This window comes from Leguminivora glycinivorella, chromosome 17, assembly GCF_023078275.1.
Source record: "Leguminivora glycinivorella isolate SPB_JAAS2020 chromosome 17, LegGlyc_1.1, whole genome shotgun sequence".
In the NCBI taxonomy this organism is placed as follows: Eukaryota; Metazoa; Arthropoda; class Insecta; order Lepidoptera; family Tortricidae; genus Leguminivora; species Leguminivora glycinivorella.
This window is the reverse complement of record NC_062987.1, coordinates 16,989,112-17,002,338: the sequence shown is the minus strand read 5'-3', so window position 1 is coordinate 17,002,338 and position 13,227 is coordinate 16,989,112. Positions and strand designations below refer to the sequence as shown.

Genomic DNA, 13,227 nt, shown 5'->3' with positions numbered 1-13,227 from the left:
TAGCAAAATTGCATTTTATCCACAAGGGGGCAAAGTAATTTAATACAAATTTTAACTCGATGTCTTAATCCGGCTGCTAGATTTTACCTATAAATGATGATTTTGAATCATAAATATTGAATAAATTGATGGATTTCATTTATTTTGATGTTTTATAGTCAGTATTTTGTTTGTGTTGGTGTGGTGAAAATTTTGTGTTTCACTCGGTGGCAAAGTTTGTTTAACCTTTGTGCCTTGATACCCTCGCAACGCTCAAGATTCCACTATTTGAACCACGAGCGTAGCTTAGCGTAATATTGGAATCTTTCGCTTGCTCGGGTATCAATATTGGCACGTGCGGTTAAACAACAACTACTTTGCCCCCTTGTAATAAATAAACAAATAATACATATTATAGGACATCTCAGACAACGATATATATAATATATAATACTTATATACATAGAAAACATCCATGACTCAGGAACAAATATCTGTGCTCATCACACAAATAAATGCCCTTACCGGGATTCGAACCCAGGACCGCGGCGCAGCAGGCAGGGTCACTACCGACTGCGCCAGACCGGTCGTCAAACCCTTGTAAAACAAATAACTATTTATGGCTCGTCAATGATTCCGCCAACGTCAAGGTTTAGGAAGGCACGAGTATTATGAAGACAATGAGGAGGCACACTCAAAGGTTATGACAGATGGCGCCACCTGATTAATCCATTGCACAGATAAAGAATTTCATACGTGAGAGCGAGAATAAGATATTTTTCCCCTCACTAGCTCTAAAACACGTGTTTTGTCCTTTAATACCAGCGGGTAAAAACGCATTTTATCCACTAGTGGGTAAAGTAATTTGACCTTGAATAAAGTCAACTGCTATAAAATTGATAAAATCAGGTGAATCTAGAAATAAAGATGATTTACCACCTGTGGAACTACTGGAAGCAGTGATAAACGCATTTTTTGCGTTGTAGTTTCCTCGCTATAGTGAGGGGAAAAGTTTTGTGTTACACTCGGGTGCAATAGTACATTACATCAGAGGCCGGGAAAATGAGGATTTCCGGCCAAGTGGGTATATACGGCCGAGCGAGCGTGCGAGCGAGGCCGGATAGGGATACGAGGCCGGGAATCCGTTTTCACGCCGAGGCATGTATAGTGCTTTTCTCAAACATACAATGAAATAAAAAATGTTGTCGAAATTAAAAAAAAAAAGTTACTTTTCAGGCCTAGGCCTAAAAAATAATATGAAATCCCTTTACAGTCCTCTCGAGTTATTGCGCCCAAAAAGCGATACTTCCCAGCCCATTTTAAGGAACGTAAAGGCAATATTTCATTGCATGTTTGAGAAAATGTATTTTACTTCTCGTGTGTTAAAAAACTCGCAAGTTCAGGATTCTATTCTCGAACCTATTCAACTATAGAATCCTTTCACTTGCTCGTTTTTCAATTCCACACTCTGCGTTAAAATACAAATTTGCCCCCTTGTATAACAATAACTATTTCTCTCTCACATATGAATGACAGTGACATGCCTATACACTTGCTCAGGCGCCGCCTGGCGGGATAAAGTGTCAAGTGTGCCTCCTCATTGGCCGGTAAGCCCAACATTTTTCAAATTTGCCGCCTTTGTTTAATGACAATACTTGCTTGGCAGTCTTTATGTCGTCCTTCAAGACGTCTTTAGACGTCATAGGAAAATTATATACATAAATGCTTATAATGCTATGGTAAAGTCTGTTTTACACTGCTTTTTATATACCTACTTTTATGTATAACCATATTTATTATTTCAGTAACTGATGTTGTATACTGACCGATGTACGTAAAACATGAACCCCTGGAACGCCGTTGTCAAAAAAATTGTTACTGAATGAATAACCTTCAATCTGTTAATTACAGTTTCAATTGTCTGGGACAGATCTGGAACAAGGCGTTTGAGGGGTTAATAAAACAAGTTGTGAATATTTTACAATTAAGGTGCTATTGTATCCATCCTACAGTTATATATTTTACGTTATTTTGCATAGGTAAAGCGAATTTATTAATTTAGTAGGTACAGTCAACTTTATTTACAAGAATATAGCACTGCACACAAAATATACTTGTGTGATCTGTTTACTTGTAAATATAACTGACTGTACATTGCATTTTGTTAAATTGCTATTCATCGAGTAGTTTAATAAACCCTAGTGTAATTGTAGTAAATTCACAATTATGTAGTAAACATTTAAAAACATAAGCCTAGGAGTAAGAACGGTTGGAGGGTCATTTGTTTTTGTTTGACATTAAATAGGTGACGCAATAGATCGCCAATATTGCGTGTCAGCAAATACCTATATTTGGACATTGTTTGAATAAATACTAAAGAGAAAACATTAACATATTCACTAGGTACCGGACAAAAAATGGCCGTCAGAAACCGGTCGTAATTTACAACCACCCGGTTCTCCGGCATCTGCGCAAAGTTCACTAGTGCCCAGGCGGGTTCTTGGTGTCGAACGTCTTAAGTTTGTTTTTTACAGTTTCGCCCATAACGTTTAATAGCGTCCTACAACGAAAATGACACGATGAAACATTAAAAGGTTTTGTTTGTATACGTATAAAATCCAATTCTTTGGTTCCGCCAGCCGTTTTTATCTTGGCTAAATTATTGATAGTAGAAAATGGATTGTAAACAAAAGACCACGCAGGCTAAGCCGGTGGTGAGTTAGATAAAGTGGACTGGATAGCTGACACGAAGTTTAGTTCGCTCTTTATGTTTGAACAATACAAGGTTTCCAATGAGGGGGCACACTGAAGGATAGAACAGATGTCTCTACGGCAACCTCTGTTGGTACGGATTACAACTTGTGCGGCCAAGTCAAAATTGATTCTTAACCCATTCATTGCTGACAACCGTATCAGCATTACAATTAACTTGTACACGAATTCGCGTCGTCGGCAATGAATGGCTTAAAAATGAAAATCTCAGTTTACTTCCTCATTTCACGAAAAAACTGTGTAAAACCAAATAGTGCACACTTAGGGTCGGTTCGGTTATACCAAAATGTCTGTTAACGAATTGTGCGTTCGTATATTTTGTTGTATGGGAATTTCAATAGACTGCTGCATGACGTTGATGTGTCTGTTACTGTGGTTGAAGCAACTGGCCCTTAATACATTCGCTACCAGACAAGAAATGGCGAACTATTTCGGAAACCGGTAGTATTTATAACCGCCCGCTTGTATGGCGAGAACCCGCCCAGCGATTCTCCGGCATCTGAGCAAAGTTTACGAGTGCCCACCAGGCAGGTTCTTGGTTGCGAAAGTGTGTGTTGTCACTTATTCAGTCCATGTTAAACTTGTGGTTTATAGTTATATGCGCTGAGCTTGAAGTGTCATACATTAGTAGTAAAAATTTAGACCATTGTCGGGTCCATTTTACTGGACAGTAGTCCTTCGTAATCGTACCCTATTCGTCCAACGTACATTATTATTTTATGTGTGAGCAGTCAACAGCAGAGATCACCAGAAAAGACACGGCCGACAAGGGCGCTACAAATCTGTGACGTCATGAGTCATGAATAGCTGCTTTCGTAGATAACTATTACTCACCTCGTTCAATACATTGTACACTTTATAAAAATTTACCTAACCTACATAAGTCACATTAAGAGGCTAGCAAAATTGGTTTCTTTCGCCACTTGCGTAATTACGTTTCGATTTAAGTATGAAGACAATAACTTTATCGGACGCCAATTTTCGTCCAAAGAATAGATAAATAACTAAATAGAATAGATAAAATAACTTATGAAAAATGTCCTCTGCTGTTGACTGAAAATACATAAATATGTAGAAATAGGCATGTCCAAATTCGTAAACAATTCGACAAGTATGGCTCCCCACAGACAGTCTTAAAAATTCATAATCTTAAAAAAAACTTGTATGCAATCTGACAGTTCAAACTGACACTGACAAGACACTGACAGATCTGAACTGTCAGATTGCATACAAGTTTTTTTTAAGATTATGAATTTTTAAGACTGTCTGTGGGGAGCCATAGACATACTTGTAGGTATGTTATTATACTATAGATGTATTCAAATGCATATTAGTAACGTCAGTAAATTTAGAGATTTTGGACTCATCTGCGATTTTGTCTTGTCTGTAAATTTGTTTATTTAAAGTTAATAGTTTATGAAGTGTTTTTAGAATAAATAAGAATATTTTCTTCAACTTGAGTTTTCCTAATTGCTACGTATACCTATACAATTCTGCTTTTCCATGCCCCTAAACTTTACTACCCCTACCCTACTTTCTCCTAAAATTAGGAATGACTTGCGATTTCGCAAAACCTACCTCTTAGGCTACTTATAGGTGTTTGTTTTGTTGTGAATCTGAGGCAGGAATAAAACTACTTTTACCATTTCAAGGATTTTATTCTGATATTCATAGTATAACGCAATCAACAGTACTAACGGCGGTTCACGCTAGGTCTACCATAGAACTGACTTTCACATCTGAACTTGGAACGTGGTGAAAGATACTTATTTAATAGTTAAGTTTAGGTGAAAAGACTAAATAATTCACATTAAAGTCGAAAATTGGAATTATACTGGTTAATATTAACCCTTTTCTAGGTCAGGATAAAAAAAAACAAATATATTACAACTACTCAATCCAGTTTTGATTACTCATTTGAATACAGTTCACATTTCCTAAGAGCTCAATGAAATTTTAACCATAACACATTCACAAGCAGACAAAAAACGTACTACTCCAGAAACCGCTCGTTATCTATAACTGTTCTCTTGTATAGCGACTACCCGCCTAGCGGGTTGTCTGGCATCTGAGCAAAGTACACAAGCGCCCACAAGGCGGGTTCCTGGCAGTGAATGTGTTGAATCAGAATGCTGCAGTCAGATTTATATTGTCGCATGTAGTCGATAAATCAAGCTTGAAAAATATAAATAGAAAATTGGAGTGTTATTCCTCGAAAAGGGTTAACTCACTATGTATCACGATAAACAATGGGACTGTGTCATTCACGAGGACGTGTGCCTTATTTTTATTGTCATGCCGTTCAAGGGTCGAATGGATTTGACAAACGAAAACGAAACGTAGTCTGGCTCTGTCGCGAATGGCGATAGGGATAGATATCTACTAGCGTTTCGTTTCGTGAGCGTTTGTGCCATTCGGCTACGCAACTAGATTTGACAAATTGGAGCGTCACCGTGAATGGCGCCATTCATATGAATAAAAGTAGTGTTTTGATGGTGAAAAGGAAAAAATATTCGTGTGGACGGAATATGATATCTAAATACATAAAGTCTATCAATTAAATGGAGATGATATTTAAGCATGGAATCATTTTGATTGGTCACTGATGCGGAATAAGATGACCAATGAAAATGATCCATTGCTTTAAATATAAAATGTATAACGGAATTTGTCATACTATTTTTACAAATACATTTTTGACAGTTTGTGCAAAGTAATACTAACTACAGTTAATTAAAAAAAAGAGATAAGAGCTATAACAATATTTCTAATAATCTGAAATGTTTATAAATTGAGAAAGTCAACCTTAAGGTACATTAAAAGAGGTTCAAAGGATTCTAGTTCTAATTTTAATAGCTAAAAAAATTAAGATGGAAAAAGGCATTTTTAAACATTAATATGTCTGAGTCTACACGAATTTATATTTTTACAGTCACCATCAAATATATCGGCACGCACAGGGCCTCGAAAATAATAAATTTTGAAAGCATTCCTTGTAGACAACGCATTCTATTCTGTAAAAGAATATTTAGAGTATAAGAACAATATCTAACTTCACATAATTAAATGACTAAATTAAACGTCGCGCTCTCTGCTGTCACCCTATGATATAATATAATATAGCTTCGTTGCCGGCCGTATAAATGTAAATACATATATTGTATTGTATAGTAATCTTGTATATAGTGTTATTAGTTACTTAGTTTTAGTTTGTTACTTTATTGCAGTGCCCTTACAGGGTTGTGTTGAGTCATTACCATTTATAAGATCTTATGTACACACAAAGCAATGATTAAATGAATACTGAATACTGAATACTGAAAATCGGAACTCGCACACGAAGACCGTTTTCAGATTATCCGATCCGATATCGGATGTAATAAGGATTTCAAAGGCCAAAACCAAAGATGGCGGCTTAAATATATGTGATATCGGTTCTACATCCGATATCGGATCGGATAATGTGAAAACGCACTAACGCCTAGACAATAGAGGTGTGTTCAGATATATGTGAGCACCTTGGCTGCTCCGATATATCTGATAGAGACTGTACTATGAAGAATAAACTGGTTGGTGTTGTTTTGTTTTAATTTGCTGCTCATGAATTTAATTTATTAAAACAACATGGGCTAATATTTAAAAATCTTCTAATACTTTATGATTTTCCTTCTATACTTTAATAATTTTCTAGTAAAAGTCACCGTAAGGGTACCTGAATGGCTGGTTTTACCAATAATCACGCAGACCGACCGAGCGGAGCGATCCGCACGTCCGGACTAGTATTTATTAAATTCAGGGAGCGTTTAGAGTGGCGCGGACGACAACATCAACTTCATTACATTTTTTTATTATTTAACAAAAAAAAAAGACAATGTACACAAGCATATCATTGAAGTTTCGCCAAACTGTAAAACAGTTTGTTGGCAATTGGTCGTGCGGATCGCTTTGCAGTCGGTTCGCGTGACATTTAAAACCCGCCAATATATTAATGGAACAGAACTATGTGGAACCGCCTTATCCGACGTAAGTACACTGATATCCTTAATATTAATAATCAGAGCGACTTACGATATCTATTTACTCATATTTCACGCTCACGAATATAAAAAATCAGTCTAAAATATATTAAGGCAACTTGAGAATATATAATATATGCGTAGTCCGAGCGAGTGTACTACAATATTTGAATGTAGCTTTCAGCCAAGTTTTTGGGCTATTGAGTTACAGATGTAGTGCAAATTGTTTTTACTTCGTATTCCCACGGAAACTTGATGAACGTGTCATGCCATGTTAGTCAGTCTCAGCACGAGAAGTTCTCAGGTTGACTGCATTGTGTGCGTAGCCATGAACAAACGCTCACGATAATATCTCTTTCGTAGCTCTTTAGTATCTCTATCGCTCTTACGTACTGGCGCGACAGAGCCAAACTACATACATTTCGCGGCAGAAATGCCATTCGGCTACGGCACCTGGCACGACAAATACGAACGTTTCCGAGAAAATACGAAGAAAAAAGATTATGATCTACATCAGTAGGTAAGTAGGTACAATATTTGAATGCAGTTTTCAGCCAAGATTTTGCTATTTAACTATAGATGTTTGCTTTTTGTGTCAAAGCCAGTTGTTTTTTTTACAAATTTATTACTTGAGCCTATATTTTCTGGTACAATTTGCTCATGACATAATTTTGAGGTCAAGGTTTTAGTAATCCCAAACGGACTTTTAGCACAGCGGTGCCACGCAAAACACGGTATATTGACAGTTTGATTTAAAACATCCATTGCAGAAACTTAGAATTAAAAGTGGGAAAATTCACTGAATTGGATGGGACTTGAACCCACATCATCTGGATTGATAGCCCACTGCTCTACCATCTGAGCTACCAATTCGCACCCAAACAGTTGCAAAAATATCACATGTTTATGTTAAGGTAAATTTAAAAAGTGGTACTTGAACTGATATTGGCTAGCTTTAGGAATACCATTGGGTGGATTTTAACAGAACTAACGAAGTGTACCAGAAGTGAATTTATTTCACTTTTTTAAATATAAAATCATGTAACTTAACTTTTGGATAAAAGACTGTTTGTGACATTATCGTTTTAAAATACAATGGACGAATCAAACCAGCGCCATACCGAGCCTACAATAGAAAGAAAGACAAGATACTTACGTTATTAACTTCAATAATTTATTCTCCCTTAAATTCGTAAAACTCAACGCGCCACTTACACTACAAACAATACAGAGATATACAAATATACATCACAATCATAGACAACAAACTGCGGCACTGGCGTAAAAACGAGTCGTCAAACATGGTTGAACAAAAAAAACAAAGAACTTATCTATGGTATATTTTACAGTGCGACATATAATAGTACAAATTATAGACAATCAAGCAAAAGCTTGACTGTCTATAGAAAGATGAACCTTCGCTACATTTTTCTTGTCGCCTTTTTCTAATGACGACGACGACGACGAAAATGACAAGATTTGCTTTTGACTGTGTATAAATAAAATAGAACTAAATAATTACCATACAATTCTTCTGCCACGTTTATGCATTTTACCTCAATAATGTGACAGTTACGAAGAAAGGGCCCGTTCTATTTGTGTATGTAGTTTATATATTACAATTATTTATTCACATGTTTTAAACTAAAGTTTTTGAATATAAACTTACTTAATATTTAAAAGAATGTATGACGACTCGCAGCCACATTCAGGTAAGTATTTGTATACAATAATTAAACTCATGCCCATGTGCACGCATTCAACACATAACACTACCCAATAAATACATGTAAATGACATAAATACAACACACAACATATTTGGCGTGAAAGGAAATTTCAATTTGGGAGCGAAGTTAAAAAAATAACAAAAATAAAAAATCTACTTACAAAATAAAGTGTACGGGTAATTTTATATATTATAGCGATTAATATACAATTGTTACATATATTTTACATAATGTACAGTGTATTTACATTAACGTTCAATGTGAAGTACACACACAACGAAACTTATTATATACATAACCGATAACCGAATAGAATCGCGAAAGTACAACAGTATATAATGTTATACAATTTGACATACTATTTTTACAGTTTATAACTTTCTATTTATATTAAAATTTTAAACCATTATATTAACTTCATATACATGGTAAGCAAATTATTTTATATATTTAAAGTTTCGAACATTTATATTGAAGTAAGACCGACGGTTTTAGTTATCTACATAGCAGTTATACACGGTGTAACGACATGAAACCGAATAATTTTAAGAGCTTGTTCCTGGCGGGCAAGTACAGTCGTATGACTTTATTATACTGTGCCGATAGTGTACAGTTATATGCTTACGTCTTTTTTAATACCTAAAAGTACATATAATATGTATACCCAATCGTAATAACTTATTATAACAATAAGTTACTCATCAATTTATTTAAAAGTAATTTTAAATAATAAACCAATTAAATCAAAACCCTATTTCATGTAATAAAAAAATACCAATTTATCATAAGAATCAATATTGCTCGATATTAGCTATATTGCTATTATTTAAAATAATAGGGATATGAAAATGTACGTCATTTTAACAATTTGTGCTATTCATACTTAAGTTTTTGTGACATTTAAATGCAGAAAATAAGTTTCAATACATTTTTATTCCACAAAAGTATTAACAGTCAGAGAGAAGAAGAGTAGAAAATAAATAAGTTTTTTTGCAAAAAATTCATTTTTGGCACAAGCTTTTATCGCCGACTATAATTGTCTTTCAACAGTCATCTACTGCTCTCCGAGACGTTTCTAAAAACCCCTTACTCGATGGGGATACGTTTCATAACAGAGTTGACCACCTTTCTACTCTATCATCAGATCAGCTCCATGATACCATAATATTGCATTGTCACGTGATTTACATATGTGTGCAAAATTTCAGCTCAATCGGAAACCGGGAAGTGGGTCAAATGTAGCTTTTTTTTAATACCACGTCGGTGGCAAACAGGTATACGGCCCGCCTGATGGAAAGCGGTCACCGTAACCTATGGACGCCTGCAACTCAAGGGGTGTCACCTGCGCTTTGCCGACCCATTAGAAACTTGTACACTCCTTTTTTGAAGAACCCCATACTGTAGTTCATCGGGAATACCTCGACAGGGAGCTCATTCCACAGCCGGAGCGTTCGTGGGAGGAAATTCCTCTGAAACCGCACGGTGCGCGACCATTTAGGTTGTAAGGTAGCTTCTACGTTTTGACCCAAACTAACATACTAACAAGGCAAGTTGAATAAAAGCTTGTAAAAATGACAGCGTTGCAGTGTCAGTGTGTCCCGATTTCTTCAAAGGAACGAAACTACGATGTTGCCACTTTTTAATTTCTGCTCTTTTTTACCAGGCTGTAGTAGTGTTGGGTACAACAGAATACTTTACAATACATTGTTCTCTATAAATAAAAAGTGTACTGCTCATTTTGAACAGGTTAACTACTTTACTGACTGTATGACAAGATAACATATACAGTCACCATCAGGCAGGCAAGCATGGTCGCGCGATAAATGATAAAACATCAGGCCGTCCCGTATTTGTAAGTTCGATGGATGGTTGTTTTATCAATTATCATTTATCGCGCGACCATGCTTGCCTGCCAGATATGTCTGATAGTATCTAAACTCTCCTTATCGCCTTGGCAATATAGGCGTGTTCAGATATTTGTGAGCGCCTTGAGCGCTTATGTGATGGCGCCTGTTATATTAAACAATAACGAAGGAATAGGCACTATTTTACTGTGCACGGCTTCGTGACTACGGTCATACGTAGCCAATCATTCATAAGATAAAATTTAAGCCTTAATCGTATGAAATAAGGATCACACTTCATAACCATATCGATTTATAAGGAATCATAAGATTTGAGTATTTATTTAACGAAATGATTGAAGTTAGTAACACGAGATCGCGATTGTGAAGTTCACGCATACGAATTAGAGTTCGAAAAATGACTTACTCTAAAGCGCATTCACGGAATGGTATTATGTACATCAATCACCACACAGATGTAGTGTGAAATGTTTTGTTCTCTTTTTTTTACGGACACGTTCGTATTTGTCTTTCAATGTCAGTATTTCTTGTACAGTCGACTACAAAGAGATGTATCAATTTTTTACCTTATTACAATGCAGTAAGGTGAAAAAGTGTATACATCTCTTTGTAGTCGACTGTACTAAGACCACAGACCAACCCCTATAGACATCTATTACAAGACGACTCGCGGTCGCCAGCCTTCCTAGTATTTGCACTGATATAAGCGCGGGCGCTCGCCGTGCCCGATCAGTATCGACCAAGTAACAGACCCGAAAGCAGCGCGTGTTTTTCGCACAAAAAAATTGGAAAAGGGTATTTTGATGCCTTAAAGATGTCCACCTGTAGTGTGAAATGGTGTGGAAAGGTAACAAGAAGCTCAAATTTAAAAACAGACGGTATTACATTCCACAAATAAGTCATATTTATAATTTATTCAGAGCCGGCATAGGTCAACTTACATTGGCCACTTACGCGTCAGTAGAGGGACAGTCATACTTCTGTCCCTTTTCATCTGGCGCGACTGCCCGCCGTCCTTGAAACGGCCAATCACAGCGCGCTTAACACATTCCCCGCCCGCTCCTCGCACCCCAAACACTGGTGACTCGTATCGCGAACCAAATATACAAGACTGCCACTCTATAGGAGGTTCTCTGTGACTAAGACTGACTGAAACTGAAATAGCGTGACACGTTCGTGCGCTTCCGTAAAAATTAAATAAGGGAGAATAATCATTTCGCACTATATCTGAATTTTCAGTGTTGCAAGTTTCGGCTGAGAAAATTAGTACAGGTTTTAGGTTGTAGGAGGAAAACAAGCAGACGAATTGCCTGATAGTAAGCGATTACCGCCGCCCATGGGCATTTGCAACACCAGAGAAGTTGGAAGTTCATTTCCGGCTTTAAAGAGTATTACGCTCTTTTCTTGTACAAATTATTTCATTAACGGATTTTCACGCTTTTTCAGTAGTCATATAATATGACTCGTATCAAGCTAAGCGCATCAGAATAAGTCAAACGAAACTATTATTATAACCTGTAGACCATAAGTGCTGTAAACACACTAGTGCTCGCTTCACTCGTTGTCGCAACATCACTCATATAGGATCGATACACTGTTGTACTGTGACGTGGGATAATAATGTTAACACATTTCAATATTCAACATTGTAAGAAGAACTTTCAAGTCCCGTAATTTCAACCTATATCCACGTATTAATGTCTGTCTCTCAAACTTCGTCGCCGAGGTCTTGAACGCAGTTTTCTGCGATAGGCACGAACTTGTCTTCAATCTGTATGAGTAGGATACTCTTGTCTACGTGCGAGCGCAGTTTAGGGTCCCGGTGGTTCGGGGTCCATTTGTGCACCACCTTAAAATAATAAATAAGAATTTAATAAACAAATTTCACTAGTTTTGCAAAATAGAAAATGCTATATCATCAATTTATGCTACAGTGAAACGAGACCGACGGTAAATTTTAAAGCATATACAAGTTCCCAAAGTCAGGTCAGGGGCCTATTGCATAACAATTTACAACTTGTATTACAAGCGGAACTCTCTTTCTTATAAAATGAATTGGAGGGGGACTACCGCTTGTAATATGAGTTGTAAATTGTTATGCAATAGGCCCCAGATGGTTCGTAAAACTAGGGCCAACGCTAAATCTTAGGATTAGTTGACAAGGCGGACTCTCACGAGCCGTGGCAAAATGCCAGGATAACGCAAGCTGGATGATGAAGTTTCCAAAGTCATTATCATTAGTTCCAGTCGTGTACGAGAAAACAGTGAATTTATTTATTTAATCGTATGGCAATAAATATTCAAATACAGAGAATTCATAAATCTAACTCCAGAGAATTAATCCACTTTATAGCTTCGTCTTTAAGTTCTATCAGGTCTTCCGGGGGGCCTCCAGTGTATCGAGTAGATGGGCACTCTAGGAGAATGTGTTGTATACTTTGTTCCTCGGCACCACAGTGACAGGCAGGAGAGTCCACCCAGCCACAGTGAATAAGAAGAAGCTTTATGTTTTGGTATAAGTACCTATAACACTTTAAAACATATTGCATTTGATTATAATTTTTTAAAGACCAGACACATCTGCTAACGCTGCAATTAATCTTAAATAAATTTAAACGTGAGAAAGTATTATCCTTAAAATTAAAACTTCAACTCTAAATCAAGATCGTGAATTCAAGTCACACCCATCTTTGTGAATTCAATCCAAGGCAGTATTTTCTCCATATTTAAATTCACTTACGTATAACATTGTTAAAACTGAATGACTAAGGGCCAGTTGCATCAACCACATTTGACAGACATCATCGTCACGCAGCAGACGTCTATGGAACTTTCTGTACACTAATATTTAACGAACGCTTTAAGG

The 13,227-nt window shown here is 36.6% G+C and overlaps 1 protein-coding gene across 1 annotated transcript in view; it reads right to left on the bottom strand.

Annotated features, from left to right (window-relative positions):
* Positions 1-11,500: 11,500 nt before the first annotated feature.
* Positions 11,501-13,227, bottom strand: part of LOC125235296 (protein pecanex) — a 57,247-nt gene continuing 55,520 nt past the window's right edge. The window contains 1 exon segment of the mRNA XM_048141808.1: positions 11,501-12,210. Coding sequence (XP_047997765.1) covers positions 12,156-12,210 — 55 coding nt within the window. The 3' untranslated portion in view covers positions 11,501-12,155.